This window comes from Schistocerca cancellata, chromosome 5, assembly GCF_023864275.1.
Source record: "Schistocerca cancellata isolate TAMUIC-IGC-003103 chromosome 5, iqSchCanc2.1, whole genome shotgun sequence".
Lineage (NCBI taxonomy): Eukaryota > Metazoa > Arthropoda > Insecta > Orthoptera > Acrididae > Schistocerca > Schistocerca cancellata.
This window is the reverse complement of record NC_064630.1, coordinates 316,840,924-316,867,738: the sequence shown is the minus strand read 5'-3', so window position 1 is coordinate 316,867,738 and position 26,815 is coordinate 316,840,924. Positions and strand designations below refer to the sequence as shown.

The following is a 26,815-nucleotide window of genomic DNA, read 5'->3' as shown; positions in this document are numbered from 1 at the left end:
CATTTTCTCTTTCGTGCACACCAGATATCTGCGCATTAGCGTACTGTTCTACAAATTTTCACTCACAATAACAACAGGAAAATGTTTCCCTGTGAATCACAGAGGATTGTCGTCATCTTAATACCTTCCTCTACCAGCTTCTTTCTGTTCTGCAGCATATTTTTCTGCAATCTCCCCTATGTGAGAAAGATGAAACTCTGCGAGTGACACTTTTTGCCTTGTTACCGACCGGTGGAGAGCATAAGCATTTAGAATGCACAAATCCAGAATGTGAAAAAAACATTTCTAGTATCATTTCACAGTCTTATGCACTGATCCCACTGAGCTCAGTAACATGTCACAACAGTCAACTGCACCCATACCCAAATTGTAATCTACAATACATTGTGGGGTCTTTATTTTTTCACCAGTATTTCTGTCAGTCTTCTCTGTTTCAACCATTTGTGTTGTGTGACTTGTGGTCAACACGCACACCTCTCTCTTTATCACACCACTTGATAGAAAGTATCGTGTCATTAGGCTTAAACTAGTTTCTCCTCATTTTAACTTCTTCTGCAGTTTTGGCATGTTGCACTAATTCTTACAAACAGTGCCACATGCAGCTGTTCCATGGTTGTGAAGCGAGATGGACAGGTGTGAGCTGGAGTACCAATTATCAACATACAGAATATGATCCTGTTCCAAATACGGCCACATAAGAGTTGCCACTTTTCCATATATTGTGGAATGTAATTTCTGTTGTTGCACCTGTATATACAATAAAATCCAAAATATACCCACTCTGACAGACACACAGTACAAATGTCTTTATTCCAAATCTACTTTGCTTGTTTGGAATAAATTGCTTAAAAGATAATCTTCCTTTGAACAGCAAGAGACTTTCATTTACACAAAGCTTGTGATGTGGACGAAATGAATTACGAAAAGTCTTACGAACTTTGTCAACAATCATCCTAATTTTAAATAGACTGTCGCCTCCAGTACTCGCAGAGTTACCACTGAAGTGTAGCATTCCCAGCAGCAGACAAATTTTGCTGAAAATTGGTGTGTTCAAAAGTCTATCTCTGTACCAATAATGACTTAATTTCAACTTCTTAACTTGCAAATAGCAAAAAAACATTATTAAACATTAATATTAAGTTCAGTGTGTTTCCACTTTGACAGTTGAGAATTCACAGATTCTGTAGTATTTTCTCCGGTGTAAACGTAAAAACGATTTGTTTCATCTGCAATAAGTTGCAACAGTTCTCCAGACATAAATATCACAAAAAATGAAAGAATGCTTGGGTCAGTATCTAGTTAATATTTCTGTCTTGAACTCAAATCATCAAAGTAATGGTTTAACAGCTGGAAATTTGTTTCTTTCCAGTCAAACGTGTCACTTAAAGCGCATTATTTTCCGAACCATTTCACTGTCGCTTTCTGATAACTGAGATTCAGATGAACTGCTGACTGTAATACTTGGTCTCCACTCTGACGTAAAGGGCTGAGGACTACAGCTTCGAGATTCTGTTGAAGACTCATAACTGCTAGCAACATCAGATAATTCACACTCACTGTCGCTCCTAATGAGCATATGCAGGATCTCTCGATTTATGCAACCATGGTGGCATGACATTTTTCCCACAGAAAACAAGAAATCTGATGAAAAACACAGGAAGCAAAGTAGAATTCTGCAAAGAGGAAAGACAGCAACAAACAAATACGCACTCTCAAACTATACTGTCAAACCATTGAACAGCTACTGGAAGAGCAGGGTGGAAAAACAGATCTGCGTCTTTAGATGTCTGTCGCACTCAGGTAGCTGGGGACTCAGTGTACCTTTACTCGTCCCTAGCAATGGAAAGGTTGGTGGCACAGTACGCATCAACACATCCTTAGCGCTGTAGGGAAAGCTAGGGGCTGTGATTAACCACTTTGGGCACACCAGGGGAACAGTGAGGCATGATGAGTTAAAAACACTACACATTGCTGGCAGCAAATGTTGTTCCTGACTGGTCGGAATTGTAAAAGCATGTCCCATCCTCTACATGATTTAAGAGCCATCAGTGTAAATGATGTGACACATTGATACTACTGTAAACAGAGATAAACAGATGGCATAAGTAATGGGTCCTTGAAGCAGATCAATCCAGATTTGTTGTCTGGATACTAACAAAAGTGGAGGGCGGAGACAAGGACAGCACATTCTAAGTAGGTTACGTGGAAGTCTCTGCACAAGGCTTCAAAGCTTCCACGTAGTAGTTTCACCAGAGGGTGGACGTCAGGAGTCAATACCCCTTGAATGCAAAAAGAATTTGGTGTGCTGGATGATTAGGTAGTTGTCGAATGGTGATTACATACTGAAGAAGAGTTTGTACCATTGAAACTGAATAGGTAAGATCCTCAGTACAGCAAGGAGACTGTCTATAGGGCTAGTCCGGAAGATGCCAATGGTCAGTCTTACTCCACAATGGTGGACTAGGTCCAATAATTTAACATAGAAGGTGCCACTGAGTCATAAATGAGGCAACAATGGTCCACAGTTGGGAAACGACCAGAGCCCTGTAAATATGGAAGAGAGTAGTACAATCTAAATCCCAAGAGATGTGGACAGGAGAGAGAGTGTTATTGTTTCCCAAAAATCCAAACACGACATCGACATCTAACTAATGCATGCCCAAGAAGAGTTTTGTGGCTGGATGGACCATGTTACAACGACAGAAATGTATGACTTTAATTTTGGAAGCCATGATAAAGGGTTTTAAGTGGAGGCTCTTTGGATTGTGCCTTGGAGCTGACACTCTACCGAGGCTACATATAAGGAGCTAAACCAAATCAAAAAGTCATCAATACCCTCCTTGAGGGGACAACATGTATGGTGGAGGTAACTAACCAGTGACAGTAATGAGGAAGAGTGTAAAACTCAGCAAGGAGTCCTGCAGGACGCCATTGTCTTAGATCCTTGGAGGGGGAGGGGGGAGTTGAGTGATGTACCAATTCTAACCCAAAACAACCAGTGGGAGAATACTAGTGAACAAAAATTGATAGAAATAATCGGAAGTCCATGGAGGAAAAGTAATCTGTGAAGGCCCCAAACTTTGCCTAAGCCTTAAATATGTCACAAAAGATTGCAATGAGATGTTGGCACTTAGAAAAAACCTGTAGATTGCACTTTCTAATCAAACCAGATGGTCGATTGTGGAACATCATTTCCAGAAACCATGCAGAGGTGGACAAATGGTCCCGCAATTATTCAAGAATACAGTGTAATCCTTTCAAGCAGTTTGCAGTGCACACTGGAGAGGCTAACTTGTCAGCATCTGTCAATGGCCATGGGGTTTTTGACTGCTTTAAGGATAGGGGCAATGATACTATCACACCACTCTGAAGGGAAAACACCTTCTAGTCAAATATGGTTGAAGACACTGAGTAGACAGAGTCTTTGAGTAACATTCAGATGTTAGAACATTAGGAATCAAAAAAGCACCTGGGGCCGTATCCTGTCATGATTCAAGTGCCTGAAGGAGTTCTCAGTCAGTGGAAGGTTCATTACATAATTCATTTGATGGGGAGGGGGGAAGGAGGGTAACAGATGGAGAGATTTTTTCATCTCCTCTTTTCTGTACATAAAAGACAGCCAGGTAAGAAAAGGATGCTGATGCTATCCAAGAGTGGGTCACATGGTGCTCAGCAGGAACTGATGCATCAGTAGAAATACTGCCATGAAGGAAGAGACCAGTTGTTTATCTTTGGCAGCCCAGTACATTGCAGAGCTTGGCTCACATCTGAGATGAAGAGGCCTATGTTCTCAACAGGGAGATATAGTGTTCCCAACATTCCTTCTTACTGTGTTCAATCAGGCAGCAATCCTTGGCACAGAGCTGCATAAAAGTGACAGGGTGATATGTGAAGGATGTTGCATGAAATTTACAGAGTCCTTCGATGAACATGAATAGCTAAGTCTTTGATCCATCATGCAATAAACCAGCAGTGGAGAGGGCCTGTAGGCAGAGGAATAGCAGTTCCAGCAGAGTGGTGACTGTGTCACGGACATCTACCACAACCTTGCCAAAGTACTCTGACAGAGAGGGGATGAAGGTGACAGCAGAGGTATTACAACTGCCAGTTAGGTCTTAGAAGAGTCCAACATGGTAAGTGGTCAGGCGATGACAAACAAGTGACAGGAACCAGAAAGTGGTCACTGTCACTAAGATCATTGTGTAGCAGTCATTATAGCGAAGCTTTGAGATGGGAAAGAGATCGAAAAGTTGATAACGAAAAGTTGGCACAAGAGGCACTGAAGTGGGTAGGATTATTGTCACTGACAAGAAACAGACCAAGGTACGCAAAAAAGCTGATCAATCAGAAGGCCTTAGATGACATGGTACTTTCCCACAGGATGTGGTGTGCACTGAAAGCATCGAGTAGGGGACAAAGGGTTTGGGGTGGAGGGGGGGGGGGTGGAGGAGAGAGAAGGAGTTGTTGGATATAAAGGTGTCATCTGAAGGAATGTAAGTGCCCAGCCTGGGCATTAAGAAATATTACGAAGTTATCACTGGTGACATTTCCACTTGCATTGTTATTGTTTTCAATGTGTTATGGAGAATTCACAAACAAGATGTCTGTACAAACCAATGTACAGACCTTCCATATGCTCTCTTGGACCAGTACTGTTCTGACAGAATGTACGGTAACATCGAAGAGCTGGAGACGGGTCATCAATGACATGTTTCTTGGAGAGTAGCACAGATCACAGAAGAGGAGTAAATTAGTTGTTGTCATAGTAATACCCATTGTAGTTCCATAGGATCATCATGTTGACAGTGTCCTGGTTAACCATAAAGTGGCCAGAAGGAAAAGCTATGCCAGAGAATCACTGTCTGGCACCGGCGGGGGTGGAACACCACCACGGAACATTGGTTCAGAGTACAACGTGGAGGGATGTGGCACCTCCGGGGCCACTGGAGTAGCTCTCTCCTGAAATGATTTCTTTGTCTATTTCATTGTGTTTGACAGTTGAAAATCTTTTGAGGGCTTATCCACTGTGGGTGTAAAAGTAGAAGAGGTTCAGGGAGCCCTGGGATCCACAGTGGTTCCTTCAGCCACTGGTTGGTGTCAGGTCACTGGTCTGTTGGTTTCCAGAGAGAAGGTTCCTGAGAGGTAGTCCTGGTTGGTTGGTTGGTTAGTTGGTTAAAGGTGGGAGAAGGGACCAAACTACGAGCCCATCGGTCCCCTGTACCTAATAAAACAATGCCACAAGTCTGAGAACAAAACGGACGAAACATACAACACAAAACGGAAAGAAAGGAAAAGCCACCAGAGCGAAGGGGAGGCAACAAACACTAAAAGGAACAAAAGAGGACAAGAAAACAGAGAAACGCTAGAAACAGAAGGCAGTCAAACATGAAAGCAGATTACAGTGGCTGGCCAACCACGAGAATAAAAAGGGAAAGCCATCCACTATGCGACACATTACAACCTCCACCCTAAAAGCACTAGGTTGGAAGACAGAGGGACAAAGGACATGCACTAAAACCTATATAGAAGTATAAAACCCACTCTCACAGATAAAATGTAAAACTAAAGCTGCTGTGGAGGCATTGTCACCCAACGCCGAAGGCAGGGTGCTGGGAAAGTTAAAAGACTGCTGCAGAGCAGCTAAAAGTGGGCAGTCATTTGGGAGCCACAGTGACACTGAGGTGTGTCCTCGCGACGGAGTAGGTAACCATGCATTAGCCACATATGGCCAATGTGGAGCCGGCAGAGGACAACTAATTCCCTGCGAGAGGCCCACATGGAAGACTTCCACACATTCATAGTCTCCTTAATGACACGCAGTTTGTTATGCATGCTGTTATACCATTCCATCTCCCAAAGCCAGAAAACCCTGTGGTGTAAGACTGAACGCAGGTCAGCTTCGGAGATGCCTATCTCCAGAAGCAGTTTCCACATCGCCTGTTTGGCCAGCCTGTTGGCAAGTTTGTTGCCAGGGATTCCGACGTGTCCTGGGGTCCACACAAACACTACATACTGGCAGGACAGTTCCAGGGCATAGATGGACTCCTGAATGGATGCTACCAGAGGGTGGCGAGGGTAGCACTGGTCAATAGCTTGTAAGCTACTCAATGAGTCAGTGCACAGGAGAAAGGACTCACCTGGACATGAGTGGATGTGTTCAAGAGCACGAGATACGGCCGCCAGCGCTGCAGTGAAAACACTGCTGCCAACTGGCAAGGAGTGCTGCTCAATATGTCCTCCACGAACATATGCGAAGCCTACGTGGCCATCAGCCAGATGAAGCTGCGGCTGATGTGTACACCATGGAGGCATATGTGAACAGACCACAAGCATAGGTGGTAAAGGGAAGGACTCCAGATCGGAGAGAAGGGACCGCACGTGAACCGCAATCGTTGGCCCCAATCTGGGTTGCCGATGCGGGAGATCGACTGCCATGGGCAGAAAAAGGAAACTGTTATTTGGATGTGCAGGGGAACTATGAATGTGTGCTGCGTAACTGGTGAGCAGTTGTGCATGTCTGATCTGCAGTGGAGGGACACCAGCCTCCACCAGTACACTGGTCACCGGACTCGTCCTAAAACCTCCTGTCACTAGTCGAACCCTGCAGTGATCAACAGAGTTGAGTAAACGCAATGCTGAAGGCACTGCCAAACCATAAACCACTCTCCCATAGTCAATTCGGGATTGGACAAGGGCTCTGTAGAGCTGCAGCAGCATGCAGCGATCTGCACCCCAATTGGTGTTGCTCAAGCAACGGAGGGCATTGAGGTGCTGCCAGCACTTCTGCTTAAACTGATGAAGATAAGGGAGCTAAGTCAATTGAGTGTCAAAAACCAGTCCTAGGTTTTTATGTGTCTCTACTACAGTGAGTGGATTGTCATTAAGGTAAAGTGTGGGTTCCGGATGAACGGTACGACGCCGACAGAAGTGCACGACACACGACTTTGCGGCTGAAAACTGGAAGCCGTGGGCTAGAGCCTATGATTGGGCATTGTGGATTGCTCCCAGGAGGCACCACTCAGCAACAACAGTACTGGAGCAGCAGTACGAAATGCAGAACTCGTCTGCATACAGAGAAGGTGAGATGGAGGGCCCGACTGCTGCCGCTAGACCATTAATGGCCACTAAAAATAGAGAGACACTCAATACAGAGCCCTGCGGGACTCCATTCTCCTGCATATGGATGGAACTATGGGAGTCATTAACTTGGACACGGAAAGTACGGAGCGACAGGAAGTTTTGGATAAAAATTGGGAGTGGTCTCCGGAGACCCAACTCATACAATGTGGCAAGGATATGATGTCGTCAAGCCGTGTCATATGCTTTACATAAGTTAAAAAAGACGGCAATCAGATGTTACTGTCTGGAAAAGGCTGTTCGGATGGCAGACTCGGTGCAATGGTCACAAGATTATCAGTGGTAGAGCAACCCTGGCAGAAGCCGCCCTGACATTGAGCCAGCAAGGCACGTAACTCCTGGACCCGACCCAACCGCCGACATACCATACGTTCCAGCAGCTTACAAAGAACGTTGGTGAGGCTGATGGGCCGATAGCTATCCACATCAAGTGGGTTTTTACCGGGTTTGAGCACTGGAATGATGGTGCTCTCCCGCCACTGCGATGGAAAGACGCCATCATACCAGATCCGGTTGAAGATGATGAGAAGATGTCGCTTGTAGTCAGATGAGAGATGTTTTATCATCTGGCTGTGGATACGATCAGGCCCAGGAACTGTGTCGGACAATGTGGAAGGGCACTGAGGAGTGTGTAGTGAATGAGAGGATGCTCCCTTCCAGCCGCCGTTTGAGTGTGCGAAAGGCTGGGGGTAGTTCTCCGACGCAGAGGCTCAAACAAAGTGCTCGGCAAATGCGTTTGTGTCGGTACATAACTCGCCATTTATGGTAACACCGGGGACAGCTGTTGGGGCCTGGTACCTGGAAAGACGTTTGCCCAGACTTGGGAAGGTGCCGTGTGGCATCCAATGGTAAAGACGTATCTCTCCCAACACTCCTTCTCCCATTGTTTGATAAGGTAGCGAACACGGGCACGGAGCCGTTTAAAGACTATGAGATGCTCCAGGGAAGGCAGGGTGTATACGTGGACAAGGAAACAAAATTCCCGGATTTCCCGGTTAAAAATACACTTTCTCCCGGGTGACAATATATTTTCCCTTATCAATCCTTTGAATGGTTATGGTTTTATACACAGGTATACAATATCCCGGCACTTTAGAAAACAAAACTTCGATGCGCTTTTGTTAGCCGTTCGTAGCTCATGTCACGTGATCTCGCCAGCCGATAACAGTGGATATTCAGAGCATAGGACACATGATGTAGCCAGCCAACAGCAACATCACTGTTAATTAGCATGAACACACAAACAGGGAAAGTTAATAGTTTAAATTAATATACATAGCGTTGCTACAAGAAAAGCAAAGCTTTCACATATAATATTGTTCTCAAGCAGCAAGAGAAGCTAAGCTTTCGCATATACTGTTGATCTTTTTTGCGCCTGTTGCACTTTAAGAAATCACACAAATGTGCCAGTAAAATTTTTAATAATGACATAAATGTCTGATCTTTAGGGTTCGAAATTCGTCAAAATGGCTCGTCATCAAAGAGTTGATTTTTAAATGAGAGTCAAAAGCTCTGTGATTTAATAAATTCATGGTACATTCTTGCACTTAGTTCAACTTACGTAAAAGGATATTTACTTTGAAAGTAACACTTTTCAAACCACTATTCGCGACATTTTCCCGCGGTCTGTTAGAAATAGGTTAGCCTCAGCAGTTGCCAGAGAGTGCAGATAACAGGCGACACCGTGCTTGGGTAGTTATCATGAAGTACAAAGCCCGTATGTACGTACGTATAAAACATTGAAAGATCATACATTATGTCATAAAAGAAACAAGACATCAGAGGATACTGCAAGAGTATCGAAATTTCGTGAACCATGTTAAAATGTGCACATTTAAAGTGCATACTTAAAGTGCACATTCGTATGTCCAGATTCTCAATGAAGTAGACCTCAAGCTGAGATTAAGCTTTTCAGTGTGGTTTTGGGGATGTAAATTTTCTTGGAGTACCAGTACTGTATTATATCAAGTTCGGTTCTTTATTATGGCGTAATGTCATACGTGCTAGAAAATGAAAACGTGGACTTGAAATGCAGCGAACAGTTGAAACTAGCCAGTACTGTGGAATTAAACATTTCGTTTCAAATACATTGACTGCCTCCGCGGAAAAGGTTAACAAAATTCAAATTTCTTTAGCAAACAGACAAAAATAACTTCATTGTTCCACAAGGCGATTAATGCTTGACTGTCAGAAAGGTGGAAATAAAATAAAATCTGAAACTAATGACATATTTTAGCCTTCCGTAATTATGTGAATGTGTTTTAATTCACTTGATAGCTCCCGGCCACAGATATCCGTTTTGTTTTCATTTGACGTGAGATTAAACGAAGCGGAAACAGCATAATCACTAAATGTAAACACGGGTCATATGGAGACTACCCACTATAACTCAGACTGCTCTGCGCATCAACCCTGGATCTACAACATTTGTGAACCGGGTCAATACTAAAAAAATCGAATTTTCAAAATGTGTTCATCTTGTAGCGCACCATCTTTCTGAAAAGTCCGAAACATAAAACATATGTATTCGAGGAAATGTAAGACATATTAGTTGGTCTTAAAAGTATGACAAAGTGCAGTGCTATGCCTCTTTATAAAGCATTTTTCTACTGCACGTCCAAACTATATTCAGGAGAGTGGAAATTGAAATGTGCTGTGGTGCCTCTCCTTCTCCCAGTCGGCCAGTTTGACAGCCTGCCCCTCTTTAAAAAAATCTCGCAGTTAATAACGGATGGGATTATTTGTAATCGAGAGAACAAGAATTCTTCAGAAAATTGAACTTTTTATTGCCTAATAGTTAATAACTTGCTGTTTTGTGTGGCATAAAATTAAATACAGGATATATAAAATCAATACTGACAAGAGATAAGCAAGAAATTACACATTTCTTCAAACCTTAGCACCTAGTATTTTTTTTCTCTCTAATCTTGCTACAGCTTTACATGGCGTGCTTTCCTTTCTGCGAACGAATATATTACCTCATCAAAGTTTGTCAAATGTTTTGCTACATGAAAAATCGAAATGTTATCCAATACTGAAAAAGCTGTTAATACAAATAATACCCAAGACTGATGTGGTTTCTCGATCTGATTTCGTCTATTTTGTCACTGTCTACTACATAAAACAAAATAGGCCTTTCTAATATGGTAGCAATTTTGTAACACACCAAATAAACAAGACTGTTTTGGCACAAATGGCCATTTTTATAACATGACAGAATATAATCCAAGAACTACCAATAACAAATGCCTATTAGGCCTACAACAAGCAAAAAGCTTTATGTTCAGAAATAGTTTCACATTTCATTCATACGCACCAGCTTCTCAAGCACAAGATCAAAAAGTAATATTACGAAATTTTTATATAAATTTGGAATTGTCTTATTCTTCCATAATTTGTGTTGTCCCCGTTTCTTCTCCTTCCTCGTTCTAACAAACAATCTTGTCATCACCAATTCTGTAGCTATTGCTGCCATTGTTAAAATTTGTTCACCAATTAACTTCACTAACCCTGCCAGAATCACAGGTTTAGTTATCCCGCGATTATTTTCCGGTTAGGTGTTATTACGTGTTTGAACAACACATTTTCCACATTACTTCCAGAACAGCAGCTGCTATCCAGGGACTGTACTACTGGTCCTTACAAGTGTAGCGATCTGGCCAAAACCTTTCTGTCAAAATTTAATTTTCTTGGATACACTGAGAAGATAATACGTAATCTTTCTCACCTGTTATTCCTGTCAGTCGTTTATTTCCATTCTGGTAGTCTGAATCTATGGATTTCACTAGTAATTATAAGAATGCTTATCATTCGCAAACCCAATCAACCACATAATCAGGCAATGATTGGCATTCATCCGTTCGGCTTTACTCCCTCAGCTCGTATAGCCCCGTCCCCTTCTGTCTGCGGAAAGTTTATTTCTAGATGCGATGAGGATTCTCCCGACAGAAACATCACGTACACTATGCATGCATTCAAAAGTCAACTTATGATTCATTCAGAAATCAACTTAAAATGTGTTCAAAAACCTCAGGGAAGCGTTTCAAAATCATATGAATAATCGATAGACAAAATTGCGCTGGATGCTAGGCGCTTTGTGAAACAAGTTTTTTTCCTCAAGAATATGAATTTGGCGCCCCCTTTTCCCGATAGCATCTAACTGCTTGCTGCGACTGCTTGCACAGCGAACAGCCACATTCCTGTAGCCAGAAGCGGGAGAATCTACTACACAAATGCGACTCAACTGCGAACGCGCATGAGCCCACTCGTAACTGCTAAAATGAATCTAATATAAAACCCTTTGACACGTTTTGCTGTTGGCAGACGCTTGCAGGAGCACTGTGTATCGTTGTTGTATATGGCGCACTTCCTTTGCAATTTAAGTTATTTTTGTTTTTTTCTCTTGTTTATGTTTTATTGTTGAAGTATTATTCTGCAGTAGCGGGATACAGTAATATCCTTTGTTAGAGCATCGGTTCTTACCAGTCAAAATTACAAAAATTTAACTGAAAACTAAAACAATGAAAAATTCCTGGAATTCTAAAAATATCCCAGGTTTGTCCTGGTTTTCTCCCAGATGAAAAAATTCCCGGGTTTTTCCCGGCTTTCCCGGTTGTCCCGGGTAGTATACACCCTGGAAGGGTGCCACTTATGCTGCTGTAGAGCTCGCCTATGCTCCTTAATTGCTTCAGCGACTTCCGCTGACCACCAAGGGACTGCCTTACGCCTTGAGCACCCTAAAGAGAGGGGGATCACATTTGCTGCAGAAGAAACAATTGTGCTAGTCACCTGCTCAACCATCACATTGATGTTACCATGTGGGGGAGATTCCGCGGTGACAGCAGAGGTGAAAGTTCCCCAGTCCGCCTTGTTCAATGCCCATCTAGGCATGCGTCCATGTGCCTGAAGCTGGGGCAGTGACAGGAAGATGGGGAAGTGGTCACTAGCACACAGATTGTCATGTGCTCTTCAGTGGATAGATGGGAGAAGTCCTGGGCTGCAAATTGATAAATCAATGGCCAAGTAACTACCATGTGCCACACTGAAATGTGTGGCGGCCCTAGTATTTAAGAGGCAGAGGTCGAATTGTGACAGTAAAGTTTCGATATCTCTGCCTCAGCCAGTAAGCATGGTACCACCCCACAAGGGGTTATGGGCATTAAAATCTCCCAGAAGTAGGAAAGGTTTAGGAAGTTGATCAATCAGTGCAGCTAATACATTCAGGGGTACTACACCATCTGAAGGAAGATATACATTGCAGACAGTTGTTTCCTGCGTCATCCTTATTCTGGCAGCCACAGCTTCAAGAGGGGTTTGAAGGGGCACATGTTCACTACAGCCCGAGTTTAGGACATAAACGCAAACTCCACCTGACACTCAATTATAGTCACTATGGTTCCTGTAATATCCCTTATAGCTGCAGAGAGCAGGGGTCTGCATTGCTGGGAACCAGGTTTCCTGGACGGCAATGCAGATAGCAGGTGAAAAGCTTAACAGTTGCCATAGCTCAGCCAGGCGGTGGAAAAAACTGCCGCAATTTCACTGGAGGATGACATTGTGAGACTGGGAAGGCATGGAACATTCAATGAGGCAGTTTACGCCTCAAGAGTCAACTGCTGCCACCGATTTATTGCCTGAGCAGTCTATATCCATTGTGAATGAGGGTCTGGCGAGGTCTAGGTCCTCAGTGGACGCCGAAATCTCCACCCCATCCTCAGCCGCAGAGCTTGTAGGTAGCGGTGGTGTGGGTGCCACTGCAATTTTCTTGGTCTTCGGGGTTTTCTCTTTGGATTTCTCTCGTTGCTCCTTTGGTTTCCTCCCTGGCAGGGAGGACTTCACTGGCTCAGTCTCCAGGACTGAGGATGAGCATGAAGTCCTACAACCAGCTGCTTTTGGGCTCTTCAACCACTGGCGGGTATCATCTTTCCCACTAGCAGAAACCTGGGAAGGGAGTGACCCAAGAGACCCCTTCCTAGCGAGAGAAGCCGAAGAAGACTTACGCTTCTCCAGCTTAGAAGTGGGGACGGACGTCCCCGATGGTTGCGCGGCGGGTGGGGGAGTTGTTGCTCCCGAAGTAGCTGGTGCAGGAGCAACAGGGCGGGAAATGCCCCCCTCCATCAAGGGGGCAGGTGTAGTCTTCTGGCTCTGAGAGGTGACCTGGGTTGGCGGAGCTGATGGTGCCAGAACTGTTGTAGCAGCGGCGTAAGACAATGTCATACGCACAGGATACAGGCCTTCAAATTTTCTCTTAGCCTCAGTGTAAGTCAGACTGTCCAGGGTCTTGTACTCCATGATTTTTCTTTCTTTCTGGAGAATCCTGCAGTCTGGCGAGCAAGGCGAATGGTGCTCTCCGCAGTTGACACAGACGGGAGGCGGGGCACATGGAAGATTGGGAGGTGATGGGCGTCCGCAATCTCAGCATGTGATGCTGGAAGTCATATGACCGAACTTCCAGCATTTAAAGCACCGCATAGGGGGGAGGGATACATGGCTTTACATCACAGCGGTAGACCATCACCTTGACCTTCTCAGGCAATGTCACCCTCAAATGCCAAGATGAAGCACCAGTGGCAACCTGATTATCCCTTGGACCCCGATGGATGCGCCAGACAAAATGAACGCCTAATCACTCTTAAGTTGGAGTGCAGCTCGTCGTCAGACTGCAAAAGAAGGTCCATGTGGAATATAATATCCTGGACCATATTTAAGATCTTATGGTGCATGATGGTTACAGAAACATCCCCCAGCTTGTCACAAGCGAGTAACTCCCGTGACTGGGCAGAGGATGCTGTTTTGATCAAGACTGACCCAGATGTCATTTTGGACAAGCCCTCCACCTCCCCGAACTTGTCCTCTAAATGCTCAACAAAAAACTGCGGCTTCATCGTCATGAAAGATTCCCCATCAGCTCTCGAACATACAAGGTATCGAGACCAGTAAGATCCGCTGCCATCCTTAGCCTGATGCTCCTCCCATGGTGTGGTCGAGGAGGGGAACGATTTGGGGTTGTACTTCTGCGCACTGAACTGAGCTTGTGATCACTTAGATACTGTTGGTGTTTCACAACCAGCAAGAGATGATGGACTACGCTTTATTGTGTGTCATGCACCCTGATAACACCCACTCCAACCAGGGGGCCTCCCCACGGGCGCCACCCAGCCGCAGCAACAGCCACCTGGCAGGATGGCCATTGCCGGGAGTCCCGATGCCCCAGGGGGATGGACATCTACCCCTTGGCATACATGGGGAGTTTATGGCGCAGGCATCAGCAGAGTGATCCCTGTGTGGTCAGGGGGCTACAACCAACAGGGTACATAACGGCGCCACCACAACATACTGGCTACAGTGCTGGATATCAGGTGCAAAGAAGTCGATGGTCATCGTCATCGCAGAAGTCGACACTGCACAGTGCATGGTGGAAGACGCACCCAGGCAGGTGTCCTCGCCCAAGAGATGGAGAATGGGCAGGAATGCAATGCGAAGACGAGAAAGTGGGCTAAAGATCTCAATGCACGATGGACATGATACACCTTGTAAGACACCCTTCCCCAATTGGCTCGCTCTTCAGGAAAATGTTGAAGAATGGAGGTCAAACCCTACAGGGGATCATCACATAAAGACCGAAACATGTGAAACTCCATTTAGTCACCTCGTACGACAGGTAGGAATATTTTGGGCCTATTCTAACACCCGGACCTGTAGGGGGAAGGGAGTCCTGTTAACAGTACACACCAGACGAGAATGCTACTACTTTAGCAGGATAAGGGGAGTAGTTTCCAAAGATGGTGCATCAGGAACCATGGAAGGCCTTCAGTTCCTGTAGTTTGTGTCCCTTAATTTGGGTATCTCACTTCAGGGATACAGGAGGGTGGTCATTCCCACAACTGATACAGATGCAGTGAATTTTCACAAAATGGCCAGCAACAGTCTACACAAATTGGGTTATATGTATACCTGGAAGACATACAGGGTGACAATTACTGAGCTACACGAACTAAAATCGTCATAACTTATGAATGGTTTGCATTAGAACGTTCAAACTGCACTTTTGGCCACGGGGCATGATGGGAATTAGTAATCACTGTATGGTTTGGTTTAGCGACAAAGCCCTCTTTCATTTGGATAGGTTTGTCAATAAAAACTGGTGTTTTCTGGGACAGAGAATCCGCATTTCACGATTGAGAAGTCTCTTCACCCTCAACAGGTGATGGTGTGGTACACAATTGTCCAGCCACAAAATAACTGATGCAATATTCCTTGAGGGCACAGTTACAGCTCTTTGGGGACCGCATTCTGGCTCTGGGGTACCCAGAGGCCACTGGCATGGGCCTTCACTGGCCACCATGAATACATGTGATTCCTTTTTGTGGGGCTATATTAAAGACAGGGTGTAGAGCAGTAACCCCAAAACCATTGCTAAGCCGAAAACAGCCATTCAGGAGGTCATCAACAGCACCACTGCTCCAACACTTCAGCAGATCATAAAGAATTTCGCTATTTGTCTGTGCCCCATCATCGCGAATGATGGCAGGCATATTGAACATGTCATGACCTAAATCCAAATATCTGTAGCAATGTTTACATGTTGAATAAAGCGTGTGCATGCCACAGTTTGTAACTAATTTACTTTTTTTCATATAGTTCAGTAATTGTCATCCTGTATGTTGAAATGTTGACATTTAAAGCAACACATGGGGGGCGAGGAATATGGCATCACAGCGCAACAGGGAACTATAAATTTCACCTTCTCTGCAGTTGAATCCTCCTCAAAAGCAAACAATGAATGATCCACTGTCGATCTTACTGTCTAGTGGGCTTTGACGTACAAGTTGTACAAAGTGGATCTCTTGATTCCCCGAGTGTTTACACAGTTCTTTATCCATCTGCTGTATCACGTCCAAGTGAAAAATTAAACCCTTCATCGTGTTTAAGTTCTTATTAGGTGTTATGGTAACAGATGCACCACCAAATTGTTTTCAAGGGAGTAATGACCACAACAGGGTAGGATTTGCCATCTGAATTAAGGTGGAGCCACTTCATAATTCAACAGGGGAAGAAAGTTCGCACATTTTGTTTTTAATATTCTTCACAAAGAATATTGACTTAGTAGAGAGAAAGGACCCTCCATCTAGGTGCGAATCAGGAACTGAGGGGAATAAGTGTCTGCAAGTTGTTTGGTTTTACATTCCTCCCAGTGCATGGCAAAGAGAGCATTCCTGGGGTCGCAATGAAGTGAACTTAACTGTGGTCTGTTTAGAGAGACTGCTATAAATTCAGTCCTTTCACGATTCCAGAATTCTGCCAAGGTATTGCCTCCTCAAGCACCTACTCCTTGATATGCACAGAGAGGTGACATCTCTGGCAACGAAAGTGCAATCCCTATGTGGTTAGGGAGCTAACACTGTAGGGGTACCTGATGACTCACCACATGGACTGGCTACCATGCTTGGTATCAGGTGCCCTTCTCCTTACTTACTAAATTCCTGGAGGAAAACTGGCAAGGGTGGAGATCAAACCCAGTTGTTGGGAGCAACATACAATAATCACAATACACTGTGCAAAACAGAGTGAAATGGCAGAAGCCGTAATCTATGTCCCATGAGTGAGCTAGGCTGTCAGCAGGGAATCTGTAATGGAGAATAAGTCCGACAAAAGATAAAATCACAGTGTGAAATTGCTGCACAGGAAAGGAAAAAATATTTCAATAGTGTACTCAAGAAAAGAGTTGTGAGCCGCTTGGCAGGGCTTCCACACCAAACCAACTATATGGGCTCCAAAACAGTCTCAAGGGCCCTATGATCCACAGTATCAAAGTCCTCTGGGTCTTTACATGGACTGGGGAATCTACGGTTATTGCCTCTATTTGGGTTATCTCAATACAATTTATGGCAAAGTACTTAAAAACAACTTGAGTATATAGTGATACAATTCAGTACTACTAATTTTACTAACAAGTTACACTTACTGGTTCATGAGCTTTCTGTTTCTTTTCCTTCTCTTCTATTTCCTTTTGAAGCTGCTGCTTATGTTCCTCATCTAAATTTTTTAATTTCTCTTGTTTCTCAAATTCCTTCTGCATTTCATATTCTTTGAACTCCTGCCTTCTCTTTTTATCAGCTTCAGCTAGATCAGCTGTTGTCTGCGGGAAAGAGGTGTCAGAATTATTTACTTTCTCTCAATAGCATGTGACTAACACCAGACCAGTCTGTAATAGCATGATTCACTACCAGCAGTTATGAGTCTGACTATAATAACTTATATCAATTTCATTTCTACTGTATAATATGTAATTGGTGGTGTTGATGGCCATGAGAGGAGAGGGTGTGGAGTAGTAGTAGTGGTGGTGATGGTGGTTTTGAGTTTTGGTGGTGATAGTAGCAGTAGGCCCTCAGGTCCAGTGGCCAGAAAGAGTGGCCCGTGTATGCAAGTGGTGCTTTGTGTGTGTGTGTGTGTGTGTGTGTGTGTGTGTGTGTGTGTGTGTTCTATACTGGGACAACTTTTAGTAGTCTGTTTCATTGTGCCTGTTTGTGAATGAATGCCTCCTTTGTGTGGAGTTGAGTTACATATAAAATATTTCTAACACTGATACTCCCTATCGATTGACCCATCCCTCTTGTCACTTTTCCTCAACTTATTCTCAGCTCTTTCATCTAAGTCAATTATTAATTTAAGTGATGTCTGGGTCTCCAACTATGAATCTTGTGTTTTGTTTCATTCATTGCCACTTATCCTGGAACATTACTGAAAATTTTGATCTATGATTTATATTTCTTAGCAATAGAATGCTGGTATCTTCATAATATCCATACTAACCTTTGCAATTAATTTACGCAGATCTTCAATCTCAAAAGTATGAGGATTTGAATGATCAAGATGTTCTGGTGGTATCTTGAGGTGTTCTGTGTCAATCCCATTACGAAGTTCATATTCTTTGATTGCCAAATGTCTGAGCCGTTCCAGTTCTTGACGCTTCAATTCATCTAGTTTTGTGCGCACTTGATGATTCACATATTCCAGTTCTTGAGCTATTTTGCCTGTCTACAAAATAAAAGTGTGACTGCAGAATACTGTAATATATATGTAATTATATATAGGAATAAAAGCTTCAAAAATGCAGGCTAACACTGAAACTTCAATCAAATAGTCTTTCACAGGAAAGAACATCTCAGTTACCAGAAGAAACACTTGTGATAAGAGTTTGCAAGTCACTCTCATAAATACAATGTGGAATAACTGTTCTCTGATAGCAGTTAGAGCAAACAACAGAACTAGGACGGTTGCCTGTTTGGTGTCAGCCAGTGCCCTGTTTTGTCACTGCTGCCTCTACCCCATACACTATACATATCATTGTATGAAACGCTTACTGTTACCATGATGCCTTTCCTGCCCTGTGATCTACAGAGGCCTGGCCCAAACGCACTGCACCATTGAACAGATTGATGCTTGGAAATGCCCTTTTTCATAAATTTGTACACAATATTGTACAATGACACTCAGGAATGCGACCAAATTTTTATCTGTTTTGTTTTTTATTCACACACTGATAATTACCTCCAATGAAAGCTTACAAGGGAATGCTCCAATTCCACATGTCACAACGTGCCTTGAAATTTGTTGTATATGAAGAATACATCAAAAGAAACACAATGTCAAAATTTTAGCTGCTAAGACACACCGCAAATACTTTTAAAAAATTGTTAAAATTGCCAAATTTGTAGCTCACCAGGTGACTGGAGGAATATACACCCCTATTGCAGCTACAGCAGACAGTGCACATGCAACACGGCAAGCACCTAGCTTTGACTGATGCCAAATTGGTAAACAGATAACGTGGCACAATGCGAATGTAATTGTAAAGCAAATTTTAGTTTCCGCTAACAGTTCCTCTGACAAAATTGTTCACAGTTGATATTCACTCAAATCTACACTCATGTATATCCATAACACCTTGCAGCTGCCTCTGCAGTAACACAAAGTGTTAACAATGGCAAAAAAACTCTATTAATTTTCTGTTTGTTTATCTCATACTTGGTTGTTAATAGCATCCGTCTTTATGTAGGTTCCAGTTTCACAGTAGTGTAGAAGCCAATTAATGTTTTTAACCTCACAAAGATTAAATATGAAGAATGTAGTATGCAACTGAAATCACCTATTTCCTATGAACATCTACATATGTGTTATTTATTAGCTAATTTCTTTGAAGTTCATTTGAATGAATTGAGATTAGCTAAAAATTGTGTGGAAAAAATTAAAATAAATAGAAAATAAAAGATGATTTCATGAGAAAATAAGAGACGATTTCATGAATTGAGGTTTGAATGATGATTGTTGTGCTAATTACCACCCAGAACAAAAATACAGTATCTTGCCAGCTCATGAAAACGTGAACAATATTAACTGTCAGTGACAAAAGGCTGTAAATTTTTTGGTTAAATTAAGGAAGGAGACAACACTTAAAGTTAAGCAGTGTGCAAAGCTGTTTTCATTTTAAATCTGAAAGTGAACTATATCAATAGAAAAAGATATAAAAAGTATGAAATATGCATCAAAATGGAAATGGCATACGTGTGAAAAAACCTATTTGGAAGATATGGAACTGTCATTAACAGGTAATGCTACAGAGAAATTTTTAGCTGGCGTGAAAATGAAGCTTCTTGTTTTCCCCTAAAACGCTGAGTATAAAGCCAGTCAGACCGATTTCGAGCAAGAAATGCATTCAAGGCAAAATAGGAGCAAAAATTTAAAAAAGAACTGTTTCGAAGCACAAATTCTGTAATTGCCATAGCAAAATCAGGAAAAATGTGAGAGAATAACTTCAGTACTACATCAGAAACATCTTCTTACCAGTTGCAGAATATAATTCACTGCTTTTGTTGAACTTGTGGTCTGGACGCCACAACACCTCTGCCCTCAAGAGAATGTTGTAAAGACTGGTAACATAATTCAGATACCATCTGGAACTGCAAGTATTATTCAACCTTTCTAAAGAAATTTTTCAACAGTGTAAAGGATGTGAACGTATGCTTTCCCGGCGTATACAGCTGGCGAAGAGTTCTTCGGGCTTCGAGCCGGGTGGCGGTGTCTTCAAACTGCAATGTTTCGACGAGTGACATACTCATCATCTTCTGGCGAAGTGCCGAGACTTTGTGGATGCCGGTCCCCAGTTTGAAGACACCGCCACCCGGCTGGAAGCCCGAGAACTCTTCACCAGTGTAAAGGATTTTTTCAGAAAACTGTTGAACAATATAATTTTCAATAGCTGCTTGTGATTTCAGGTTTATCAGCATAATAGTACTGCTAAACTTTAGTCATTTGTGCATTGTCAGTTTGCTTCACCATGTTTTACCAATTTGATCAAGTATGCAAGTATGCAGCACCACATGCAGAACAATGCCCATGACCATTTCTTATGCATCCCAATTCTGTCTAAATATAACTAGTAATTACTGTGACATGCTTTCTTTTAACAGGTTTGACTGATGTAAGGACAATGTTAGTTTTCATTATCCAATAGACAATTCCCATTATTGTGACGACTAGGGAATAAAGAAGTTAGTAAATTGCACACCATTCAAAAAATTATCGTATGAACTGTACTAAAGGAACTGTTATAAAATATCTTGTCAACAAATTAAAATTCCAAATTGATCGAAGTCGTTTGTATTGTAACATCATGCACTGCCTTGATTTTCTTTCCTCTACTTGTTTAAATGTCTCTGAGCACTAAGGGACTTAACTTCTGAGGTCATCAGTCCCCTAGAACTTAGAACTACTTAAACCTAACTAACCTAAGGACATCACACACATCCATGCCCGAGGCAGGATTCGAACCTGCAACTGTAGCGGTTACATAGTTCCAGACTGTAGCGCCTAGAACCACTCAGCCACCCCGCCTGGCTTCCTCTACTAGTCACTTGTGCAGTAATTACATCTGCAACAGTTTAGCTGTTGATATTAACTGCAAGTTTTAAAAAATTAATGATTTGAGTCTTTTTGCTATGACTTAAGTGCTTAACATTTACACATGAGTGCACTTCATGTTATGCGACATTACATTCTCTTTGTTCACCAATTCTGCGCTAGGCAGGAAGGGCTGTACTAACAGCTGTTTTAAGTAGCTCTTCATGTGAAAGAAATGAGTAACTTTAACATTTCAAAAAAAAAATAAATAAATAAAAAAAAAATAAATACTTGCAGTGTGACTTAGTAGCTAAAATTTTGACAGTGCATTTCTTATCGTATATTCTTCCTATGTGAAAAATTTCAGGGTAGGTTTCAACATGTCGGATCGAAACATTCTCTTGTTAGAACTAAACAGAATCGAAAGAAACTATCCCAAAAACTACAGCAAAAGGTACTTTAAACACTGATATGGAATACCACTTACACGAATATCAGCTTCTTCAGCCTTTTCCAATTTACGTCTAAACTCTGGATCACTCTCTAGTGCTGTCACAACTTCTTTCAAGTAACGAGAGTACTCAATTCCAAGGGGTTCCTGCACATACACACACAAGAGACAATAACTCACTGAACATAGTATTAAAATTGTAGTTTTAAAACTCAATTTAAAAAATAAAATTATGCTAATGATCATCATAATGTGTTCTTTGGATTATGAAGTTCCATGACTAAAAAAAAATTATGAAACTCTATAAGTATTCAAAAAATAATTATAGGAACAATAAGCACAGCATATTCAGTGACATAAATGAAATGTATACAAATCATGCCTTGCTGCAGATCTATCCATTTCGTCAATACCTGTGGCAAGATGGAAACTGAGACAAACATGTACAAATGGCAAAACGATCCCAATATAATCTGGAAATAGATTTGTATTGCACGTAAAACGTACAGATTAAGTGTGCAGCATGCCTGTAAAAGAAGGCAGGCACATGGACACATTCGGGGTCAATACATGGACCATTCTCTTGTTCTCCAGAATAATGCTGCTGAAGCAGATCAGCGTGTGTGTGATACAGAAAATCTGGGCCATTCCTCATCTGTTTAGTTACATTCTACGCACTGATTCCAAAATGATATTATCAGTCTGCAGACTATAAACAAAATGTCAGTCATAATGAATGACATATCATTTACAATACCACAATCACACCAGGCCTCAGATGCAACAGCAGAAAAACATCATTAAATGGTTATTTACAACATGAAATTTACTGGTACATTCTGATCTGTTAATATACTTCTTTGTGGTATGTGAACTGGTAACCATAACTGATATTCATACTTGACACCTCAAAACTAAAGAGAAGACAACATCAACAATTTTTTTGAGAATTAACAAACTGTCACTCCCTCTCAGAGGACACCGCCTTATTGTAAGCACCTTCAGTGCTGGGCGGGAGGGTTTGTGTGCTTTGATGATGTCGAGAGCTGTACTGGCAGTAGTGTAGCTACTGGCAGGGTCACCCAAGCCGAAGTGATCTCGACTGAGAAGCCAGATGAAGTGTGTCCCACACCATAGGGTAGGGGGGACTCCACAGGCTACGTCATCAACCCCTCTAGGGGAGCTAACCCCGAAATGAAAGCCCAGTCCTCCAAGAGTTTAGTGCAGTGTTGATACCCCAGCCTCGTAAAATGCAGTGTTGATACCCCTGCCTTGTAAAAAATCTATTATTGTGAATAATTCAACAATGAATGTTGTACTGCCCCTACATAGACAAACTGTGTTAGGAAAGAGGAACGTGGATTTACTGGTGCTTACATTTGGAACATGGAATGTGTGTACGCTGTTGCATACAGGAGTGATGAATAGTGTTGCAGAAGAGGTGCTAAGGTATGGAATGGGAATTGTTGCACTGCAGGGAATTAGGTGGACGGGAAGAGGGGAGATTTATACGCAGAAATTCTCCCCATCTATATAGGAAAACAAGAGAGACAAGGGGAGTACGGAGTTGGGTTTATAGTCTCCAAGGATATGCGTAGATCTGTTATTGCTTTCACCCCATATAATGGAAGAATATGTACTCTTCATATGAAAGGCAAATTTCACAATGTGACCTTTGTGAATATATATGCACCAACAAAACAATCAGATAAGAATACTGTGGACATCATCTATGATCAACTACAGAAGGTATGGGACAGAATACCCAGATATGATTCCACAATAGCTCTTGGCGACTATAATGCAAAACTGGGAAAGGAAAAGGCATTAAAAAGCACGCTTGTCTGTATGATGAAACTGATGATAATGGTATGAGGATTGCCCAGTTTGCTTCTGCAAACAAGTTGAGAGCGGTAAGTACCTGTTTGGAAAAATATCTACAAAGGGACAAACAAATGAATCATACCAAATAGACCATATATTGATATAAAAATGATGGGCATCCGATATGGAAAATGAGCAAATTGTGATTCTGACCACTACCTAGTAAGAGCCAAAATGAGAAACTTGCCATGGCTGCCATAGGAAGTAGTACCAGAGTAAACATATGGAATATAGAACAATTGAAAGATAGGTCTACTGTTCAGAAGTACCAGAACAGATTGACACAGGAGTTACAAACGAAAGATGGTGGAGATGATAGAAAAAATGGAACTCTATTAATGATGCCATTAGGCCAACAGCACTTGAAATACTGGGGCAAGCAAGGAGACTTAGGAATGAAGACTGGTATGATGATGAAAGTAGACAGGCAGTGGAACAGAAAAAGGAAGCAAGACTAAAATGCTTGCAGCAGAATACTAGATCAAATCAGGCACTGTATAATGAAAAGAAAATAGAGGCAGAAAGGGTATGAAGGAGGAAAAAAGGGAAGCCATGAAGAGAAAGATAGAGGAGCTGGAAGAGCACTACCAAAGGAATGAAAGAAGATAGTTCTACAAGAAAATTAAAGAAGGAACTCAAGAATATAAATCTAGAATAACAGCTTGGAAGGACACAGAGGGGATATTTGCTGACAGATAAACAAGATGTTCTGGGTGTATGGAGAGGATACTTCAAGGGAGGGCAATCCTACCAGGAACAAGCAGCTACTCAATAATACTGCAGATCTGGAAATAGAGGAAAGAGGAACTATGGAAGGTAGTGTATTGTTTAAAAATTATGTAACACCAGGAACTGATGAAATAACTGCATAAGTGCTAAAAAATGGGGGAACTTATCTTCATAAGTGGATCCACAAACTTATTAAGTTGATATGGAACTATGAAAGAATCCCGGAAGAATGGACCTTAGTTGTAATTCAACCAAAACATAAGGAAGGAGAAAAGACCTCCTGTTCAAATTAACAAGGAATTACCCTGCTAGATGTAACCTATAAGATCTTCTCTAGTATTATCTACAAGAGGTTAGCACCATATGCAGAAGAGATTCTAGGGGAATATCAGTACGGATTTTGGCCTAATACATCAACAAAAGACCAGATATTTGTGTTGAGGCAAATACATGAAAAGGCCTATGAGTATAACATTGAGCTGCATAACCTCTATATAGACTTCAAGCAGGCCTTTGAGTCTCTATAGAGCTCAAATGCTAAATGATTTGCTACTGCTTGGTATACCATCGAAGTATGTCTCACTTATTCAAGCAACATTGCCTGATTCCAAGGCTGCAGTGTGAGTAGATGGAAAACTGAGCAATTGGTTTAGCATAAGTAAAGGAGTCGGTCACAAGGACACACACACTACAATAGGCAGATGAAGCTGCAACTATATAAGGTCACGATCAGGCCAATAGCAACCCACAGATGTGAAACATGGATGCTAATGAGTGTTGATGAGCAACAGTTCAGGAAATTTGAACGTAGAGTGCTGTGTAAGATCTATGGGGCAGTTCAGAATAATAATGATTTCTGGAGATCTAGGATGAATGGTGAGCTGGACAGCCTCTCACAAGGAGCTGAAATCTTAAGAATTATAAAAAGTAGAAGAACAGCCAGGCTTGGGCATGTCTTCAGGATGGATACTGAAAGAACAACTAAAAAGATTTTTGAATGGAGGCCAATCAGAGGAAGACAGAGATGAAGGCCACGAAAACGGTGGATAGATGTTGTGGAAGAAGATATAAAATCACTGAGTCTGAGGATGGCGGACAAATGTGCTGGAGTGGGCAGAATGGAGGAAACTTGTTGACTATGCTAAAACCCACACAGGGTTGTAATGCCGAGAGAAGAAGAAGAGAACAATCTGTCTATTTCTGTTAATAACATGCTGCCTACATTTAGTGGGGTGAAAATCACCACCACCACCAACAACAACAACATAAACATGATCAGGCCTAGAGAACCACAGGGGATAACTACCATGTTATCCTCGGCTGATGGTGTCACTGGATGTGAAATAGAGAGGAATGTTAGCAAACTGATGACCCAGCAGCTGTCATCTTTCCTGATCTCTGAGCCATGGCTTTTCTCAAACAGCTCCTCAGTGGACTTCACAAGGCTGTGCAATTTTCCCATCTGAGACCTTTCTTCAAGGACAGAGTTACTGGCAGCATCAAGAACTGGACCCAGGTTTCCTCATGGCAATACAAAATCCAGACCATTTGAGAAATACGTATGTCACATAAAACACCTCATCCAGCATCCACAAATAGGGGCATATAGAGACATACTTAAAATTGTTTAGCTTACTTTGTAGAATCCACTACAAAAAAACTACGTGCCACAAGTTTCTCTCATCAAGTACTGTATCTACATGAGTTATGAAGGAAATTAGCCAACTTCAAAACAGATCTGAGCAAAGGGTACAATTTATTTGTCAAGATCACAAGTTACAAATAAACTGCTCTTTACAGATTGAATCATGAAATAAAACTTGATATGGGCAACAGAAATTTTAACCAAGCTTACCAGATTATCAGTTTCATTTATCTCGTTTCCATCAGTTTTTTCATCATTTTTCTTCTGTGTTACAGGTGGTCCAACAGTATTTTGAACAACAAGTAAGGTACAAAGGAGTACCAGGATACCTTTCATCATTACTGCAACAAATATAACAGCATGATTAATACATCAGGCTACTTATATCAATAATTACGCTATTCGGCAGACACATTGTGTGCATATGTAATAAAAAAAGAAATTTATAGGGGAGAAAATACTGAAAGTGGCTTAGACTATCAGTATGAAATATCTGTTCGCCTGATAACACTACTGGATGGATGGGTTCAAGGAACCAAACTATCGTGTCATGTTCTCTCTGTCCTTGGTGAATGAAATTAATAAAATTCTTATAAAATGGGCAACCAAACTGATCCTTAGTATGTTCATCCAGTATGGAAAAAAAGCAAGAAGGCTAGGATAAAGCCATGTATAAAACAAAAAAGAGTAAACTACCTCAAACTGAAGGGCATTAAATTGAATTAACTGGAGACTTTTCTTGTAACAAGAAGCACAACTTATGCATCTGAGTGGCAGGCATTCCATTCACTATGAAAGACTGGTAAGTAGTCAAGGTCAATAAAATGGTACGAAGCAAGATAAAACACTTTAATTAAAACCATAAGGAATGTAAAAGCACAAATGAATTAAAAGGTTTGGTCAGGGGTCAGGCCAATCCTCTCCACCCAGAGGCCAGATAGCAAAACCATATTGCCTGACCTTCAGTTAAAATTACACGAGCTACACTATAAGATAAAATGTAAAACTAGATTTGCTACAAGAATGTCTTCTGCTAAAATTGAGGGTAATGACTAAATTGCTAGTTTTAG

General features: G+C 42.0%; 1 protein-coding gene across 9 annotated transcripts in view; it reads right to left on the bottom strand.

Moving 5' to 3' along the window:
- The window catches only part of LOC126188003 (nucleobindin-2), a 99,680-nt gene that overhangs the window by 68,441 nt on the left and 4,424 nt on the right, over positions 1 to 26,815 (bottom strand). For all 9 annotated transcript variants that reach the window (XM_049929414.1, XM_049929417.1, XM_049929420.1 and 6 more), the window contains exons 2-5: positions 25,956 to 26,086; positions 21,524 to 21,634; positions 17,950 to 18,174; positions 17,102 to 17,275 (exon numbers count right to left, since the gene is read on the bottom strand). In XM_049929414.1, the coding sequence (XP_049785371.1) occupies positions 17,102 to 17,275; positions 17,950 to 18,174; positions 21,524 to 21,634; positions 25,956 to 26,086 (641 nt within the window). The remainder of the gene's footprint in view (positions 1 to 17,101; positions 17,276 to 17,949; positions 18,175 to 21,523; positions 21,635 to 25,955; positions 26,087 to 26,815) is intronic.